The 20,845-nt window shown below is 43.1% G+C and overlaps 1 protein-coding gene across 1 annotated transcript; it reads right to left on the bottom strand.

Moving 5' to 3' along the window:
* Positions 1-1,880: 1,880 nt before the first annotated feature.
* On the bottom strand, positions 1,881-20,591 carry LOC137167274 (up-regulator of cell proliferation-like). The gene is made up of 3 exons (XM_067569367.1): positions 20,498-20,591; positions 17,510-17,581; positions 1,881-8,027 (listed from the first exon to the last, which is right to left on the bottom strand). Exons 1-3 carry the CDS (start codon positions 20,577-20,579, stop codon positions 3,307-3,309), a joined length of 4,875 nt encoding a protein of 1,624 aa, XP_067425468.1. The 5' UTR covers positions 20,580-20,591; the 3' UTR covers positions 1,881-3,306.
* Positions 20,592-20,845: the final 254 nt, after the last annotated feature.

Genomic DNA, 20,845 nt, shown 5'->3' with positions numbered 1-20,845 from the left:
ACTCATTCCCTCTACTAGGGTTTGGTGGATTGGGAGGAAAGTCCTCTTCTCATAAATATGTAGCAGGGGAAGGATCTAAGATTATTAACAAAGGATTCCCTTCAGAGTAGAGAACTGGGGAAGGAGCAGGGGCCTGAATTCTTTAAGAACAGGGCTTTTTCCCCTCTTTAAGGTAGAGGTAGGGGTTGTCAGTAGCTGAAAGAAATGCTCTTGGATAGCAATCAGCAAGCTGGAGGACTGGGCCAAAAGCAATCTGATGAGGTTCAACAAAGACAAGTGCAGAGTCCTGCACTTAGGATAGAAGAATCCCATTCACAGCTGCAGACTGGGGACCAATGGGCTAGGCAGCAGTTTTGCAGAAAAGGACCTAGGGGTTACTGTGGACAAGAAGCTGGATATGAGTCAACAGTGTGCCCCTATCGCCAAGAAGGCTAATGGCATATTGGGTTGCATTAGTAGGAGCACTGCCAGCAGATCGTGGAAAGTGATTATTCCCCTCTACTCAGCATTGGTGAGGTCACATTTGGAGTATTGTGTCCAGTTTTGGGCCCCCCACTACAGGAAGGATATGAACAAATTAGAGAGAGTCCAGCAGAGAGTGATGAAAATGATTAGGGGGCTGGAGCACATGACTTATGAGGAGAGGCTGAGGGATCTGGGCTTATTTAGTCAGCAGAAGAGAAGAGTGAGGGGGGGATTTGATAGCAGCCTTCAATTACCTGAGGAGGTATCCAGGGAATATGGAGCTAGGCTGTTCTCAATGGTGGTAGATGACAGAACAAGGAGCAATGGTCTCAACTTGCAGTGGAGGTCTGGTTTGGTTATGAGGACAACTTTTTCATTAGGTGGCTGGTGAAACACTGGAATGGGTTACCTACAGAAGTTGTAAAATCTCCATCCTTATAGGTTTTTAAGGCCCGGCTTGACAAAGCTCTGGCTGGGATGCTTTAGTCAGGGTTGGTCCTGCTTTGAGCAGGGGTTTGGAATAGATGCCTCCTGAGGTTCCTTCCAACCCTAAACTTCTATGATTCTATCTGGTTAGCAGTTTGTGTGCCTGATATCAGTCCAGCTTAACTCTGTAAAGAACTGATTGAAACTAAATCTATATAATGCACTCTTAAACCAAAATGAGTGTCCACACATGGGAGTTTAATTGATTTAACAAAATCACTTCCCAAAATGATTTAATGTAAGTGATATAATTTTCTGATGTACGCAAGCCCTTTGTGTCATTTTCATATGTTCAGGTAGTTTGTTAACAAGTTTTAAAAAATCATGGGCATTTGAATTGGCATATGTCTCTGCAACTGGGTTATACAGGAGATTCCAGGTCTGTCAGACATGTCAGGAGAATAACTATTACAAAGACGCAACACACTGTGGGCAGGGTGAATGCAAGGATATCTTTATATCTTGTTTAAAATGTGTGATGAGCAAAGTGGGGAATTAGTTTTATTTAGTTCTAAATCATGATTTAGTTAAAATTGGCAATAATTATATGTATATAGCATTTAGCACAACAGAGCCCAATCTGGATGTAGCCTTTAATATTATTTAACAATTATATTGCAATAGAACCTATTCAGCAAAATGAAACCCATTATTCATGAGTTTAGCCATTCTTACCAGCTGTATAATAGCATCAGGCATCTTAGAGAGCTGACTCTAATGTTAAGGGTCCCTGTATCACTTGGGATCTTGGGTTCATACTTTGGAAACATCACATCTCCTGAAATGTTTCATAACCTCACCAAATAGCTCTCCTTCCAGCATTCAATAAAACAAAAAGTTCCAAGGGAATATTTCAAAATAAATAAAGCCACCACCAAAGAAGCTACTTTAGAATTTTATTTTGTTTAAATGTAAATGATTTTCTTCCTATACATGATTACAAAACAAAAATACAAATCTCTTAATGCCCAATCAAGAGAGTAGATGACAAGCATGCTCAAAATAGAGCAATTTAATTGTTTTCAACTGATTCTGGTCTTGGGAAGAGATACTCAGTTTGAACACTTACAATATATGCTAAGCATTTATCTGTGTTCATAGCCTATTCTAAACTAATTACTTTCTTCCACATAGTACATAGGCCTTGAATTTGTCCTTGTATTGAATGGTAGTCATAGTCGACATGAGAAAGTTTCACTGATACAACTTAAATTGTTTTTAAAATCAATATATTTAAACTGGTGCAACACCCACCATGCATGCTCTAATATTGGCTGATTTCAGTTTACCATAAATCTGTTCCCAGTCAATTTAAACTATGTTTCATTAAACTAAAATAGGAGTGTTCACACAAAGGTTTTGCACTGTTTTAGCCAAATCAGTTTAAATTCACACTCTAGGTTATACTGATGCACTGGTTCTCATGTAGATAAGATTGAACTATGCAAACAGTCTCTTTGGAGTCAGTGAGACTGCTGACATACAGTAGTAAAGTCATACTTGTGATAAAGAAGGCACCAGAACTGAGCCTTTATTACGGCCCAGACCCACAAAGCTATTTAGGCTCCTAACATTCATTGATTTCAGTTTAGGAGTCTAAATACCTTTGTGCATCTGGGCCTATAATCACAAACAAAGATACAGGATTAGATTTTCAGGGAAAAACCCAATTTCATGAGTAAAATGTGTAATTATGTTCACAGTTCATTAATGTGATCAGCTTTCTAGAAATTAACCCAGATTGCACATGTAATCGCAGCAGTTGCACACATCTATTAGGTGCTCAGTTATGCATCTAAAGCATCAGGCCTGAAATGTGGAGCTCCTGAGCTCAGGAAGCCCCCAAACCATGTGTAATGTCTGTTTATTCAGTGATTACACAAATCGAATATTTCAAGCAATAAAAATTCAAAGAATTGCACAAATTAGAAACCATCTGGTTATGTTAGGAAGAAGCTTCCCCTACAAGGGGTTGCATAAATTTCTACATAATTTCCATTAGATGGTTTCTTGCACCTCTCACTCAGGCATCTTGTAATGGCCATTGTCAGAGACAGCATGGGTCACTGAACTGATCCAGTACAGCAGGGAAGTGGGATACCAGGCTAGATGGGCTGTTGTTCTATTCTGATTCAGCAGGGCGACAGTGACAAAGGGACTATCAGTTTGGTTTGGTACGGCTGTTCCTGTGCAGCAGCCCTGCACTATCTGGAAAATGTGAACTGCAATTGATTTTCTTACTTTTGAATAAAAAACAGGTACAGGATGTCCAATTTTTTCATATTCCATTTTTTAAAATTAAGGGATTTGTTTTGTTGAAGTGTGCCCTATTCAAAGAGACTCTCGACCTGTCTCTTATTTCATGTAAAACACTTCCTTTAGGCCCTGCAGTGCCTGCTCTTTAGTTATATTTTTCCAGTCTCCTGGGAGATCTGCTGCCTTAGCATGATACTTTCCAGCTAACTGGTCATTGAACTCCTTGAAAACAAATTTCCAGTAATCAGAAGCATCAATGCTGGTGTCAGGCTGAATGAGCCAGTCTGGGTAGTAATGGCGGTAATCTTTGTAGGGATGAAATTTCCCTGCTGTGTCTACATTTTGGAAACTACAATTGGAAACCACATCAGAGGAGCATATGGAATGGTCAAGCTTTTGTGAATCCCGATTCCTGACCCTCCCTAATCCTTTGGGTCGATGGACTGATACAAAATGCTCCTTATGCTCAGTGCCTCCTGCTTCACAGGGGGCTTTACAGAATGGACACTGCTTCCCACAGCCAAACATTCGCTTGAAGATTTCATCCTGGGGCTTCACTGACAGGTTGGAGAGTTTGGTCTCAAGCTGCAAACCACTAAACTGGGATAAGATTTCTTCTTCCAGCTTCGGAAGGAAGATTTGAATATGATCAGAAAGCTGCTTGATATTTGCTGTGTTTTTAAACTGTACTCCAACTAAGCTATCTTTGGAAATGACCAGGTCCTGCTGCAGGTCTTTGCAAAAGCTGTCTAGAAAGGCAGAGACTGTGTTATTGTTTTCATTTATAGAGTTTTTCAGAACATCCTTGATTTTATTTATTATTGTGGAGAGAATCCCTTTCTCCAAATCTCCCAAACTTTTCTTCCCTCCATAGTGACCTAACAGACGTCTCTGGATCCAGGATTTGACAAACTCTTCATAGCATCCACTGTATTTCACATAGTTCTCAAAGTTCATCTCCTCCAGCAGCTCCTTTAACAAAAAGAACTGGAAAAAGGTTCGGCTGGCATATTCAATGGCCTTTTCGCTGACAAGAAAATTGTCCACTATTTCAGGTCCAAGTCTTTGGTTGACATAGTCCACTAGGGCAGGTTTGAGACACTTATCGCAGAAATCCATGGCCCTCATTTGGCTTTCATCCTTTTCCAAATAGACAGCAGTAAATATGGAGAAATACTGAGGTTTCAGGTTCTCCAGACGCTGCAGAGGGTCATTTTCTTTGATAAAATCTTCATGCATCTTCTGAAATGCATGAGCTGCTTCCCCCAAAATGTGAAGCTTCAGATCAACTTCAAAACAAGGAGTAGTGGGAAGTTTCTTAATATCCTCCTGTTCTAACCTCTCATTAACCATACGCAGCAGTTCTCCACAGTAGGTTTCATCATAGTCTGTTTTGGATTTAACTTTTTCTTCAATGTATTTCTTGCATTCATTCATTAAAGATGTAGCAAACGCTTCAGTTTTAGAGTGACATTCCTGTGAGAGGTATTCGACTAATTTTCTCATAAAATTTATATCTAAATAATCTTTTTTCATTCTAAAAGATTCCATTCCATAACACCGCAGGCTTTTTCCCTGTTGTAACATCTGATTGATGGCACTCCCTCGGTTCTCCAGATCCTTTCTCAGCTGGAAATCCATATCTTTATCAACTCGACATTTCTGTAAACTACTGAGATTTAACTCTGACAAGGTTTCTCTCCACATTGTTTCAAATTCTATTTTCAGTTTCTCAATATCTAATTTATGTTTTCTGTTCCGGCATTTATCCAAGAGTTTGTCAACTTTCCCTTCAATTGTCAGCTTGTACCCAGACTGGATAGTGTCTATCTTGCACTGTCCTCTTCGGATTCGAATAGCTTCCTCACACTTACTGACAGAATAATTTTCAAGTTCTTTTTTGAGGCTATTTGCACTCCTTTTGAAATCTTCTCTGTACTTTTCTATCAGGTTCAAATTTGCAGCTTTACCTTTAAAATACTGTTCTAAATTATCCAAGAGCTTCTGTTCTTCCTTCAGTAGTTTCTTTTGTGCCTCGATTTTTAAGTTCTTTAAAAGATCACCCTCTAATTTCTCTGGATGCTGATTCTGGATGAAAGTTTCTTTTTTGGATAACCAGAGATGCATCTCCTTGCGGAAACCCCATTCCCATTCAGAGTACTTCATAGACAGCAGGTTATAGGCTTCAGCTACAAGGCTGTTTCTAAAGCTAAAGATGAAGTTTTCATGTTTCACTGAGTTCCACAGGCTCCTCACCCACTCAATAAATTGAGGAATGTCCTTGGCAGATCTGTTCAGTGAACGATCCTTTATGAATTCAAACAGGTATTTCTTTAGCTCACACACACTCTCACTGTATCCAATGTTCACTGGCGCCATGGGAGGGACTCCATGCCACAGCCCAGGGATGTACCAATTGTGTTTTTCTGGATCATACTCCATAATATCAGAAAATGCCATTTCCCTACTTTGTTTTTCCATCTTTGCTGCAGCTTTGGTCATTTCATTCAGCTGTTCCAGGAGGTGTTTCCTGTCCCTCATGTTTTGATCATGAGCAGACACATCACTGACGTTCTGATGCACAAATTGGCAGTTTGGCTTTTGTCCTATTTCCTCCATCCTGAGAAAGGCATGGACCACAATTTGCAGAATATCCTTCATTTCAGTAGCATTCTCCATGGCCATATTAACAATGGTTATGTCACTCAATCCAATCACCAGGGTGGCCAGCTCATTGTCATGTTGATAACTGTCTTCCAGTGCTGTTAGTTCAGGGGCCTTCAGACCTTCGGTGTCTATCACCAGGATGAAATCACAGCCACATAGCTTCTGAACAGCTTCTGTAACTTTAATGAGTGTCATGAAGGCTCCTCGCGTACATCGGCCACTGCTCACTGCAAACTGCAGGCCAAACATGGTGTTGAGAAGGGTGGATTTCCCAGTGCTCTGCACTCCCAGCACAGTTATAACCACCATTCTGGATCTTCCCCCAGTCTTGTCTTGGAGACATTTCAGAACATCTGTTACCCAGTTCATGGGGATGTTGGAGGCATCTCCATCTATCAGCTCCATAGGAAACCCTTCCAGCATCAGGTCAGCTGCTATGCCTGGGAGATGGATGAATTGTCTTTGGCTTTCTGCCATTTTGCCTTCTTTAACCATTGAGCATTCTGCTTCATAAAACTGCCCCAACTCACGCATGAAATGCTCAACCCCAAGGGAACTATCAGATATTAATTTATCTAATTCTTCCAGCTTTTTTTGGTCTACTCCTGGAGTTTTACATTTCTTTTTATATTCTCCCTGCAGTTTAGAAAGATTCCCCCTAGCAGTGTTATCCAGGCTAAATTTCATCCATTTCAGGAAGTAATGTTTCTCCACTGGAGACAACTGTCCTATTCCATTGATAAACTTAGTCAAACCACTAGTAAGGTCACACTGATGCTGCTTTCTGCGAATCTGTAACCATTTCTGTTTCAGCTCAGATTTATAGTCATCACTGGCCATATCCCCTTGCCTTTTCATTCGGCACAGCTCTTTTTCCACTTTAGCCAAATTTTTCCATAGATCCCCTTGGAGTCTCAGCATTTCCTTTTTGTATTTTGCCACGTCTGTTATTTCTGCAGTGATTTCTTCAGCGTATTTCTGTGCACGCTGACATGCCTGACAGTCCTCATCCACCTGGATTCCTAGTTCACGTGCCATCACAGCCATGGCTTCCATATTCATTGTCTTGGGAGATGAGTTCACTAGGCTTCTTAGGATGGATTGCACCTTTTTCACAAATCCTGCATTATTGGTGGTGCTGTCTTTCACCAGGAGTTGTGATTTGCTCAGCTTCAGCACTGAGACCAGCTTATTAAGGAATCCCAGAGTTTCCTGGCGTTTCTCATTCTTACAGTTGAGGATGAAGTAATATTTAGCTGTTGATTCTTTCAGAGATGACAACAATGTGTATTCTTTCTCACTGATGCTCTCAGTAAATATGAAGACTGCTGAAGATATCTCTGTTAAAAAGCTAAACTGCAGCCACTGCAACTCAATGTCTCCACGCAGATTTGTAACCGCAAAGGGCTCTGGGAATAGATCTGAGTTCTCCTTTCCAGCAGGGAAATACCAGGAAATCTCGACCAGCCCATCTGCGATTTCCCGAGGGAAGTTCCCAGACTCCATGTCCTGATGGATGAAGAAATCGTGGTGCTGCTGGGAGGGGCTGAGAACCTCATTGAGGAGTTTGGACTTGGAGAAGCTGCAGCTCCCCAGCCGCACAAAGGAAATGGTTGGCATTGCCGTGAGCACCAGACTCTCCTCTCTGAACCCTCTGCTCTCTGCAAGGGAGTGTGGCCTCCACTTCCTCACAATGTCCCTCATGGCCCACAGCATTAGGGTGCATTTGGGGGTGTCGAGGGCGGGTAGCAGCAGAGGGAGGGCAAACTGGCACATAGACATTTTGGCCAGGATCTCCTGCTGTAGGAAACTGTCTGAGCAAAGCAGAACAGCACAGAGAACATCCAGGGGGTGCAGAGAAACTTTCATCTCAGTGTCACTAAAACAGAAATTGTCATCAATATGCAGCTCCTCGTTATCATCACCCATTTCTTCTGCAAGTGCCTTGTGCCCAATGTTGGTATTTCTGGCTGTCCCATTCAGAGCCATGATCTTCCTCAGGAAATGCCAAGGTAAATCACCTAAAGCCTCTGGAGTCCTGTTCTGAATGCTTTCTAGGCAGATTTCCAAGACATCCGTCAACCTGATCCTCCTGCTTCTGTGCTTCTCCAGGTTTAATCTGGACAGAATATCTTGAAATGCTTTACTTCTTTCTGTAGAAGGAAGTTAAAATACACAATTTTCTACTCTGGAAATTTAGTTTTACTTTATATACAGTTTACTAATTCCTTAGGCTGGCTGATGTTGGCAGAGTTATGTAATGGAAATTGTAATTTAAAGAAAAGCAGTACCCAGTAAGTGACAGATGCACTATGCATCCTGGACTCGATTCTTTTCTTTCTTATCTTGGTACAACAACAGTAAAGCCAATGGGATTACTTCCATGCAAACTAAACATAGTTTTGGCCCATTTTGAAGTCCATTAAGGCTAGGTTGGTTTGCATTCTTTGGGCCTAATCCTTATCCTCAGAGCGTGCAAATTCCACTTAAAACTGGCTTAAGTGGCCAATTGAAGATTTCCCTTAGGGGAATCATTCAGCATCACCAGCTTTATGACATCCCAGCTCACAGCTGCTGGGGGAGGGGACATAACCTCAGGATCCTTTCTCCATGGTGATCCCAGCAGCTGGAATGACCTGTTGGCTGCTCTTAGTTACTGCTTGGAATCAGACTGGTGCCTAGCACTCTGAGGATCGTGTAGCTGGAAAGGTGGCCTACATCCCTCTCCCTGAGTTGTGCTGGGCACCAATGGCTCATCCTGAGGATCTGGCCCCTTATTTCCCTTTCAGCAGTCAGCACAGATCACTCCATGCAGGAAGACTTATTTTGATTCCTCATAGCTTCCTCCATCCCTCTGCTATGAATTGTCTTTTATAGGTGTAGCTGAGAGCACGGTGGCTTTGCTCACTTTCCACAGACCAAGTCAGTCCCTTCATTGATGCTGCATTCTCTGTCCTTTTGGGGAGCTGTGAATATTGTCATTACCCACAAAGCAGATTCACCCACACTGCAGCATGGGGAACCGATGCTAAAACACCTCCATGCAAGTCCTGCTGTGGTAATGACTCCAGCGCAGTGTTACAGTATTTGGACCTGATACCCATTAACCAATTTAGTGAATGAAGATTTACTGAAGTTACAGTTATTATAATGGAGCACCAGCTCTGCTACAGTGTGGACTGAGAAGCCCTTTCTGCTTAAATGTTGACTCTAAGTGCTCTAAGATCTGCACGTTTGCTCAGAATGTCTTCAAATTTATTGTGTCTCATGGGGGAATAAGGTAGGGTTAGTGACCCAATTTTGGGGGTCATTTAAGCAAGGAGTTCCCTAGACACAGCCCCTCAAAAACAGCATTTTTAAAAATCAACCTTCTTATAATGTGGGGCTGGGGGTGGGGAGGGGTTTATTCACCTTGGCTAATCAATACTGAAAATATCTATTAAAGGAAACATTTGGCTTTCTAAAAAAGTATTTGCAAACATTCATGAGCAAAAGAAATTGAAACATGCATGTGCTGTGGGCCTAGGCGAGAGTGTTTCCAGCCAGCCTACCCTCACAGTAGCTGGATGGCTAAAGTAAATTTGAGCCCTACCCTACTTCACAATATTAACAACCTCCCTCAGAATACCATCCTTGCCGCGGTGGGAGGTGAACTCATGCAAATGCATCTCTGAACTCTGGGTCTTCACTGACCAAGGACAACAACTGTGAGTGGAGGGAGAGAGTGGCACATTAAAGGAATTTTTGTTTGTTGGACTTCCTCATTCCAAAATGAAATTCAATAAAGACAAATGTAAGGTGCTATGCTTAGGGAAGAAAAACCAAATGCACAAATACAGAATGGAGGATACCTGGCTTGGAAGCAGCACTGCTGAGAAAGATCTGGGAGTTATGGTGGATCACTAACTCAATATGAGTCACCAATGTGATGCTGTCGCAAAAAAAAGCAAATGCAATTTTAGATTGCATTAACAGAGGCATAGCATGCAAGTCATGGGAGGTGACAGAACCGCTCTACTCAGTGCTGGTTAGGCCTCAGCTCTAGTACTGTGTCCAGTTTTGGTCACCAAGGTATAGAAAGGATGTGGAGAAACTGGAAAGGATCCAGAGACAAGCGACAAAGATGATCAAAGGGATGGAATGCAAGCCATATGGGCAAAGGCTGAAGGAATTGGGTATGTTCAGTTTGGAAAAGAGGAGATTAAGGGGGGCATATAGAAGTTGAAAGTCTGCCATAAAAAAAGATGGAGAAAAGTAGGTTTCTTTTGCCACATAGGGCAGGACAAGAGGCAATGGGTTCAAAATACAGCAGAGCAGATTTAGATTAAATCTCATGAAAAACTTCTTAACTGGAAGAACAGAAGGACAATGGAACAGATCTGCCTATGGAGGTGTGGAAGCTCCTTCTCTGGAGGTTTTCAAAACGAGGCGGGATAGACACCTGTTTTGGATGATATAGACACAACAAATCCTGCATCTTGGCAGGGGATTAGACTAGATGACTCTTGTGGTCTCTTCTCACCCTATGATTCTATTATTCTAAGGTGAGAACTTTAGGCAAAGGACACTGCCCAACATACTCCGGGGTGGGTGTTTTGCTCATGGTCACATGCTTCTGAATCATTAAGGGGAGATTAGGGACAAGGGGATAAATGAAGATAGGGTAGGTGAGGTGAGAGGGGGTTGAGGCCAGGGAGAAGAGCCACTGAAGACAGGATGTCCCCAGGGCTCAATATGAAAACTTCTAGTTTTATTGCTGTTCTCATCTGGACTATCAGGCTTTTTGAAATAATTAGGAACATAAATTCCAGCTGAATCCAGCAAAAACAAAGTCCACCTTCTTTACCATAATTGTAGAAGGTTCAACTATAGTCCAACATTCACACTGGATGGAGAAGGTATTGCTGTTCAGAGGAACCTGGTATACTTTGAGGTCACCTGGACACTGAACTAAGGTTTGGGTCACAATCAGAAAGATGGCAACCAAAGCAAAAAAGAGAGAGGCTCTTCTACAATGTATTGTGTATACCAACTGGAGTTCATGTGTTAGGACACTGAAAAGAACATACTGTTCCAAAGCTCATCCAACGCTTGAATAAGCCTTACCTCTCTGGTCACATATTGCTCTCAGTAATCTTACTAAGATGTGCATGAGAAATGTGAACAAGTGCTGATGATGTACAATAAAACCATTCTTGCAAAATGCAAGTTGTTGATAAGAAAGATGTGAACCAAGAGACTATATTGCCTGGCGTTTTTAGTAGTTATTTTTCCAGAGCTGCCTTCAACTTGGTGGCTCGTCATGCAGCCATGTGGGATGTTCTTCCAACTCTGACTCAGTTTCCGCCTACACACTGTCTATCAATTATGACTTCAGCCATCCAGCCGGGTCCTTATTAGTCCCAGCCCTTTGGGGGTAATAAAAAGACAGGAGTCCTGAGGACCCAGCGGGGGGTACAGAGTTCTAGGCCCCATATGTCCACAGCCTTTTAGCTTCAAAGTCTTTCCTTGGCCTTCTGCAGGAGGTGGTAGGAAACCCAGGTCCACCCACTCCCAAAGTTGTAGCTCAGCACCCTTGTTTGAAGAAGCTAGATACATTTCCTCTCAATCCCTTGATGCTCCTTGAGCTACTTCCTAGCTCTCCTCCTCTGTAGGCTTTCCCCAGCTTCTCAACCTTGTTCTCCCTCTCTGGAAGGCCAACTTCCCTGGCAGCTCCTTGCTGGTCTGCTGAAGGGATCTCCTCTAGTCCCTCCATCTCTCTGGCAGCCATTACAGCCATTTTATCCTCACAGCTGCTGAGAGGCCATCAATCAGCCTCAGCTGAGCAGGTAGTCAGTTTTCCATTAATCCTTTGGTTGACGAGCCAGCATGGGGATCTGTACACCTTGTGACACTGACACCAGGAGTCCAACCCACTGCAGAGCAACAGGGCAGTGCAAGTCGTGAGTCTGAGCTCAGTACGACACCAGAATATCTCATGGTGAGAAAGGAGGAAGAACAGTGGCTGTGGGCCCTGTACAGTATCGTAACAGAATAAAAAGACATATTTCAAGGCGATGGGCACCTGCAGGGCAGGCTGAAGTTAGAAACAGACCCCCACATAGAGCCCAGGAAATGACTGAAACAGAGCTCCAGTTGCCTTGGTGGAACTGCTGCAGAAGGATCTAGCAGGCCTGCAAAGAAGAGGCATCATTACACTCATTGAAACTAGCACAGAGTGGATCAACAATCTAGTAACGGTTAGAAAACCTTCAGGTAAACCAAGGATCTGCACTGATTCCAAACCGTTTAACAGAGCATTGAAAGACATCACAGCCCATTACCAGTGACTGAGAATGTTGGGATGGTGCTGAATTACTATGTAGAATTAGTATGGACACGTTTGGTAGGTCTGAGTGCTAGGGGATTCTGGGAGCAGCGCCTCTTAGCATTAGGCAGTGGAAAATCACTGGAAGGCCGAACTTGCACTTGGCATTGACATGAGCCATAAATATTTACCCAAGGGGCCCTGTGTGTGTGTAGCTGTGCTGATGTGGAAAACCAGTAATTATGGTCAGCCAGTGGCCAGTTCGCCTAGTGTGTACATGTGGAGATGTGTAATGGTGAATCTGGGACTAACTGACCCTGTAGAACAGCGTGACATCAGGTGCCTGGGTGAATAGTTAAGGAGTCAGTGAATGTCAGCTGCTCCCTGTAGCTCCCTCCCAAAATATGAATTAATCAAGATATGCCAGTTGATGTGCTACTGAGCATATTTTGGGGACATGTGACACCTTTGGGAAAAGGGTATAAGTACTGGGAAATATCACGCTAGAGGGTCTTGCATACATATATCTAAAGAGGCTAGTAATACTGTTGGACAGATGAGGGACAGATGAGAAACAGACCAAGTACCTGGAGGAAGAAAGAAGAGGAGCAGTCTCCGTCTAATACTGGTTGCTATATCTGCTTTGTTTGCTAATCAGGATACTGTGTAGGGCCAGCATAGTTACTGAGGGTTTATGCTTGGGGAATTGAGACTAAGGAGAGGCATTGTGTAATCCTTGCTGTTTACCTATAATGCCAGTCTTCAAATAAATAGCTTTGCATTGAAGAAACTGAATCTGAGTTTTCATTGGCACGGATAACTGTATGTAGTACCCAGCTGTGGGTGTGTGAATTGATCCCAGCTCATCAGAGGACATAGGACCCGACTTATCCAAGGATAAAGTGTTCACTGTTTGATGTCCACAATGGGTTCTGCCCTATGATATGGAGCTGGATGAGCTATCCAGCCACCTGACAACCTTCGCTGCACAGAGGCCAGGTGGAAGCAAATAATCGCCCACCAACAGGTGATAACACACCAAGTAATGGGAGGCAGGCTTGAAGACCAGAACATTTGAACAGAGCTGGGCGAAATGTATTCAGCAAATAGTAAATTCTCTGAAATATGTATTTTTCGTGTTCACTGAAACTATTCACAAATTTTTGAAATTCAGTGGATAGTTTCAGCCCAAAAAAGGAAAGAGAAAGAAAGATGAGGCCTAACCAGCCACAATGCTAGAGTGATGAGGGCCATGGTGGACTCCATACTAGTAACCTCTGGCCCTAACTAGGAATGAAACTCACCTGGAAAAGACATAAAAATAACAAAATAGTTGTTAAAAGAAAAGATGTAGTAACTTGCATGGAACTTGGAGAGAGTGCAACAGGTCTGAGGAGAGCAGAGTTTGCAGTTATTCTATGTGCACGTGGCTAGATACAGAGTTGCTCCTACTGCAGTTTAGCAAACAGCTGCTCTTCTAAAGTGCCAGTAGAGTTTACTCAGGCCATGTCTGCACTACGTGTGCTGCAGACACTTCCTAGATTGATGGAAGAGGTGTTTCTACCACCCCCAGCCATGGTAGCTCAGTTGATGGAAGAACTGTTCTGTCAACCTAGCCACGTCTGCACTGGGTATGAGGCTGGCTTAACTACAACACTGAGGGGTGTGAATTTTTCATACCCTCCCCCAAATGACCTAGCTAGGTCAATCTGTGTTTTCAGTGTAGACCGGGCCTGAGGATAGAGTCTCCTCTTGCTATTATCCAGCACTCAGTATATGAAAGAAAAACAAATGTTTATGTCTGAATGAAATATTCCAAGTGGTCTGCTTAGTATTTATGATCATGTTTGTTTACTCAAATGAATTAGCAACCAATTAACTCCTATTACAAGAGGAACAAAACATCTAGTCTGCACAGGGCCCTAGGATTGAGACCCATCAGTTAGCCCATTTTAAAAGGTGTAAAGCTGCATCTACACCAGGTGGCAAATGGTGTTTCTGATGAGGTTTGCTAACTTTAGGCATCTACCTTAGTTTGAACATACAACTTTTTCTATTCTAGATAAGGGTTAAGGCACAGTTCCCTTCCAACCTTGTCCTTGTGCTGGTGGGAGGCAGTAATTTACAGCTGGCCTCTACCAGCAGCACATTACCAGAACCCCATGATAGCTCAGCTGTGTTGGCCAGTTCACAATATAGACCTTTATTTCCTCTTCTCGGTTTCTCTTTTTGTACCAGTGAGTGCGAATCACCAGCAAGCAGATTTTGCCACCTTCTTCATGTTTAGTAGTTCTTCTCTGCTCACAGTTTCGTTGAAATCAGTGGGACCATGTGAGGGGAAAGGTACCAGGACCAGTGTACCTCCCCTTCCTTCTCAGAGATCACATCCAGCTCTCCCTACCCTGGTCAAACCATGTCTTATCATTTAGGGTGGCCGGGGTCTGAACATTGCCCATGAGCCAGGTTCTCCAACAGTTCAGTACAGGGCCCTGCTACCTTGGAACCTTGTAAGAGAAGAGTTCCAGAGGGGTAGCTGTGTTAGTCTGTATACAGCAAAAACAGAGTTCTGTAGCACTTTAACGACTAACAAATTTAATTTCAGCAGACATAAGCTTTTGTGGGCTTCAGCCTACTTCCTCAGATGCAGTTGGTAGAAATAATACAGCAAATATTGGCAACATATATAGGAGGCAACATATACATATCCAAAGGCATAGACAACAATGGGGTAGGTGGATGAAAGCCGGGTACTTGATGCCTAATGACAACCATTGAGTAGGAGGTGAGAATGGGTGATCAGAGCAAATTACTCCTTATAATGAGATAGCCACTCCAAATCCCTGTTTAAACCCAGTTTGAATGTGTCAAGATTGCAGATCATTTCTAACTCAGCAGTTTCTCTTTGCAGTCTGTTTTTGAAATTTTTTTGTAGAAGTACAGCAACTTTCAGGTCAGAGACAGAGTGTCCTGGGAGATTGAAGTCTTCTCCGACTGGTTTATGGATGTTATTATTTTTTATGTCTGATTTGTGTCCATTTATCCTTTTGTGAAGTGATAATCCAGTTTGGCCAATGTACATGGCAGAGGGGCATTGTTGGCACATGATGGCATATATAACATTAGTGGATGTGCGGGTGAATGAGCCCCTTATGATGTGAGTGATGTGGTTAGGACTGGTGATGCTGTCACTAGAGTTGATGTGTGGGCAGAGCTGGCAACGGGGTTTGTTGCAGAGATAGGTTCCTGGGTTAGTGTTCTTGTTGTATGGTGTATGGTTGCTGGTGAGTATTTGCTTCAGGTTGGGGGGCTGTCTGTAAGCAAGGATAGGTCTGCCTCCCTTAGCTTGAGCGAGTGAGGGATCATCTGCTAGGATAGGCTGTAGATCCTTAATGATGTGTTGGAGAGATTTTAGCTGGGGGCTGTAGGTGATGGCCAGTGGTGTAATGTTGTTTTCTTTGTTGGGTCTGTCCCGTAGTAGGTGACTTCTGGGTACCCGTCCGGCTCTGTCAATTTTTTTCTTCACTTCTCCAGGTGGGTACTGTAGTTTTAAGAATGTTTTATAGAGATCCTGTAGGTCTTTGTCTCTGTCTGAGGGATTGGAGCAAATCCGGTAGTATCTTAAGGCTTAGCTGTAGACAGTGGATCGTGTAATGTGTCCAGGGTGAAAGCTAGAGGCATGAAGATACGTATTGCGGTCTGTTGGTTTTCAATATAGAGTGGTATTAATGTGACCATCCTTTATTTGTATTGTAGTGTCCAGGAAGTGGATTTCTTGTGTGGACTGGTCCAGGCTGAGGTTGATGGTGGGATGGAAATTATTGAAATTCCACTGGAATTCTTCGAGGGACTCTTTCCCGTGGGTCCAGATGATGAAAATGTCATCAATGTAGCGTAGGTAAAGAAGAGGTGTTTGGGTATGAGTTTTGAGGAAGCAGTCTTCTAGGTCAGCCATAAAAATGTTGGCATACTGTGGGGCCATGCGGGTGCCCATAGCTGTGCCACTGACTTGGATGTATAGATTGGCTCCAAATCTGAAGGAGTTGTGGGTCAGAACAAAGTCACAAAGTTCAGCTGTCAGGTGTGCCATATCATCATGGAAAATGTTCCTGATGGCTTGTAGTCCATCTTTGTGTGGAATGTTAGTGTAGAGAGCTTCTACATCCATAGTGGCTAGGATGGTGTTTTCTGGGAGATCACTGATGGATTGTAGTTTTCTCAGGAAGTCAGTGGTATCACGAAGATAGCTAGGATTGCTGGTGGCATAGGGCCTGAGGAGAGAGTCCATATAGCCTGACAGTCCTGCTGTGAGAGTGCCAATGCCTGAGATGATAGGCGTCCAGGATTCCCAGGTTTGTGGATCTTGGGTAGTAGATAGAATAACCTTGGTCGGAGCTCAAGGGTTGTGTTTGTGTAGATTTGTTCCTATGTTTCTTTAGGGAGTTTATTAAGTAGATGTTTTAGTTTCTTTTGGTATTCCTCAGTGGTATTGGACAGTAGTGGCTTGTAGAATGTGGTGTTTGAGAGTTGTTTGGCAGCCTCCTGTTCGTAATCCAATATATTCATGATGACAATGGGGCCTCCTTTGTCTGCCACTTTGATTATGATGTCAGAGTTGTTATTGAGGCTGTGGATGGTGTTGCGTTCAGCGTGGCTGAGGTTATGGGGTAAGCGGTGTTGTTTATCGACAATCTCAGCTCGTGTACGTCGGCGGAAACACTCTATGTAAAAGTCTAGTCTGTTGTTTCGACCATCAGGAGGAGTCCCTGCGGAATTCTTTTTCTTGTAGCGTTGGTAGGAAGGGATCTGTGGGTTAGTGTGTTGTTCACTGGTGTGGTGGAAATATTCTTTGAGTCGGAGACAGAGAAAGTAGGATTCCAGGTCACCGCAGAATTGTATCATGTGTGTGGGGCTGGTAGGGCAGAAAGATAGTGCCCGAGATAAGACAGATTCTTCTGCTGGGTTGAGTGTATAACTGGACAGATTTACAATATTGTTGGATGAGTCAAGGGTAGCAGAGTTGTGGTCTCCTGTGGCATGTAGGAGTTTAGACAGTATACCTTTGGATATGTATATGTTGCCTCCTATCTATGTTGCCAATATTTGCTGTATTATTTCTACCAACTGCATCTGAGGAAGTGGGCTGAAGCCCACAAAAGCTTATGCCTGCTGAAATTAAATTTGTTAGTCTTTAAAGTGCTACAGAACTCTCGTTGTTTTTGTAATAGAGGCATGTTGATGAAGTTCCTCTGGATTTTCATGGATGTAAATGAGATGAGAATTTGGCCAATTACCTACAGGTGTGGAGGGAAGGGTTATAGGAGGAAATACCTGTGGCAGAATCTCTCTCCTGTGCCTCTAGGGCTTGCTCAGGGTCATCCTCCTGCTCCTGATTTAAAGAATCTAGTAAAAAAAACAAAGAAGAAAATACATTGTTGTTATTTACTCAAATATTCTCTTCAGACACTTTCCCAGCAGTCTCATGCCTGTTTGTCCCCACATGGAATGAGGAAGAATTAAGGAACAGGGGGAGATGATGTCCCTGCTCTTGACACAACTCCAGGGATTTATGTCTCTTCGTCTTGTCCCCTTCTAACATTGGGAAGAAGAAAACTTGTCCCTGAAGCTGTTTCCAGAGCTGAGGTGCCAGTTCTATTGCTCAGAGAGCTTCTCCAGCAATTTGCTGGTAGGGATGTCCGGCTCTGATGAGCCAGTACTCATGGGATGTACCTCTTGCTACAAAGAGGTGTTACTAGGGGACATGGGGAGCCCCTTCTGGTCTATGTTATGTAAGGAATGGAGAATGAGGGATATTTGGGGGGATCCTGGAAGAGGGAATGGTGAGGGCAGTTATATCCTCCGTAAATACCCCCACCATTAACGTCACCCACACTGAGTCAGGAGTTCTTTCCCTGCTGAGAACCCCATGGTACAAGAGATCCTTAGTTCAATCATTGGGAGCCCTATTGTGGATCTTTGTCAAAGACAGGAGAAGGTCTCTGCAGCTGAGCTAGGATCTGTGCTCCAGCCCCACTACTTGCTGCGGTTTCCTCTTCTCTCTGCCTCTTACGAGGAGGCCAAGCATACCCTGCCCTTGGATAGTCACCGTTAATGATCCCTCCCATACTCTGCAAGAGGAGTTTTTCCTCTGATGAAAGCTGGGATCTTTGTCAAAGGAGGAGAGACCTGGGCAGCAGAGCAGGGATCTATATTCTGCTGCCATCTTTAGTTGCTTTCGCCTTCTCTATGCCCCTTCTATGTCTCTGGCTATAGAGAAAAGAGACAGGGACAGCTTCAAACCTACTAAAAAATTCAAAGAAATTCCCACCACCAAAAACTTTATCAAAAGGTTACTTAAGTCCACAACTCTTGAACACAAACCTTTAAAAGCAGGAAAACAACAAGTTCTGCAAAGCCTCTTTACCATGCTTTAATACCCACAAACCACATTAATTACTCTCACAGACAGACCAGTGTTTCCACAAGATACTGTCACCTAACTCCTACATATTGTTACACTGGAGGGTGTTGTGGGTGCCAGCAAGCATGATTTTCATTTATGGGCAATCACAGACCTTGTTGAAGCAGATGGGTGGATAAAGTACCATTTTGTTCAGGCTAACTGTGGGAGCAATTAAAAACCCCAGTCTTTAGTGAGAGCTAAAACAATAGAATCCACCACCCAAGGCATGATTCACCAAACACTGTGACAAATTTCATTTTCAGTTCTACCTAAAACTATTTTCCCCTGATATTTCTAAATTGCCAGCAAACAAAAAAATCCATTAATCACACAGCTCTTCTGCTGGGACCCACAAGGGCTTTGGAGACAAACCTGGGAGTTGCTCTTTAAAATACATTAAAACAGAGCATAAAGTGGGCTAGCACTCACCAGGCAGGGAATATTCAGAAAGCAGATTCAAGCCCTGACGTGCATGTGGTAGGTTGTTCAAACTGTCCAGGAACTGCTGACCTGTGATCATTTCATGTCAGGAATTTGGTGCTAGTGCTACGCTGGTGTTTTGGGCATTTTTGGGAGGAGGGAGGGTTGTTTGTTTGTTTTTTTCTCTTTCTTTTTAAAGTACAACATGCAGAACTCATTTGAGGGCCTTTCGAAGTGGCAGAAACCGTTAACCAAATTACCTACAATGTACAAAGTCCCCGCAGCAGGGTTGCCCCTAAAACTGTGTATATAAACAAATTAAAAGCATATCACAGTTGTGACACCAGGGTAAACATGATATGCTGGGCAGAGGAGGATTCTCAGACAGGCCCTCTCATTGACCTGATTACTCCCACTAGAGAGCACTGACATGAGGGAAGGGTTAAGCCTAATTGCAATGGCAGAGATTTTGGCTGCGCTGCAAAGACATTGCCAGGAATTTTCCTACAGGCCCCCCAGATCATGATTTGATAGATCTCTAAATCCAACTTTCTGTCTCTCAATGCTATGGAACCACTGGTTGTTGCTCCATAGTTAAGGTAACATTGATGAAAATGGGCTTTAAAATGCAGCATACATTTCTCTGTAAATATAGGTTGCCTTTTAGCGCAAAATTCCACACACTGTTTGCTTTTTATGCCCTTTGAATAGGAAGGATTTGAAATTTATTCTCTCACAGGAATTTGTAGCAGTTAGACTTGTTTTGTTAATTATCTTTTAAAAAAGATAGTCTAGATACACAAAAATTAGTAGAGAGATGAATCTTGAGTAGATCTGATGCAATGGATACAATTTTTTAATTATGATCTTTTTTAAACCACTATTCATCATATCTGAAAACATAAGTGCCAATGGGTAGCCAATGGAAACAGTCTTCTATGTCAAATGGACAAAACCTTATGTCGGTAGCTACACTTTTCTGGCAGATTTTCTCCTACAGCAGTGAAAGCTTTCTATGCAGCTCCTGACAGAGAAGGTTTTATTTGCCAGAGATGTGCAGCAATTGATGGATAAATTCATCTCTACTAAAATTGAAGTTCTGTGGCACAGCTCTGAGCAACCCCCACCATGCTCCACTCCCCTCACTTAACTATTAAATCCCCTAGGTAATGAATACACAAAAGGCTTTGATGTAACACAGCGAAGGTTATGACACATACACACATAGCATGCCTTACACAAGCAAAGAAATGAAAAGTCAAGTCACCTCACAGGGCAGGCCCTTTTCTACTCCACCCTCAAGTGCAGACTTTGCCATTGTTACAACTGCCATACATCACAACCCAGTCACCATTCTCAGTGAATTTGCTAGAACCTGTCTCCTTCCACAGCCACAGAGACACATCTCAGTTTCACCCTTTACAGCCTCTCAGTACCTCTAAATTTCTTTGGAGCCTCCTCTGCAACAATACCATGTTGGTACAAATCACTTTGGTTCTCTTCCACTTCATGCAACATCTCTACCACTTCCCGATCTTCCACCTGCTCGCATCTAGAAAACAACATTTTTGCATGTGATAACTTATTATTTCATGCTAGTGAAAGTTGCTGGACAAAGGAGATCCAGTGCTTTAGTTTATCTCTGTCTCAAACCATATACTGCATAGGCCATGGCTTTGCAATAGTCCTACCCAGCTCTGCCAATGTCCTATTAATATAATTGCACCATGAACTGTACAGACCAGCTCTCAGCTACAAAGGGATTTCAGTCTCCTTGGCCAAAT

The sequence above is a fragment of the Emydura macquarii genome, unplaced genomic scaffold (assembly GCF_026122565.2).
Source record: "Emydura macquarii macquarii isolate MOO-44397 ecotype Brisbane River unplaced genomic scaffold, CSIRO-AGI_Emac_v2 contig_2904, whole genome shotgun sequence".
Lineage (NCBI taxonomy): Eukaryota > Metazoa > Chordata > Testudines > Chelidae > Emydura > Emydura macquarii.
The sequence above is the reverse complement of the archived record's forward strand: the minus strand, read 5'-3'. Positions and strand labels throughout refer to the sequence as shown.

Excerpts from the sequence above, each read along its gene's own strand:
- LOC137167274 (XM_067569367.1), bottom strand. The coding sequence starts at position 20,579 with ATGTTGCATGAAGTGGAAGAGAACCAAAGTGATTTGTACCAACATGGT. Across the intron at positions 17,582-20,497 it reads GGCTCCAAAGAAATTTAGAG|ATTCTTTAAATCAGGAGCAG; the intron begins GTACTGAGAGGC and ends TTTTTTTACTAG. Across the intron at positions 8,028-17,509 it reads GGAGAGAGATTCTGCCACAG|AAAGAAGTAAAGCATTTCAA; the intron begins GTATTTCCTCCT and ends TTCCTTCTACAG.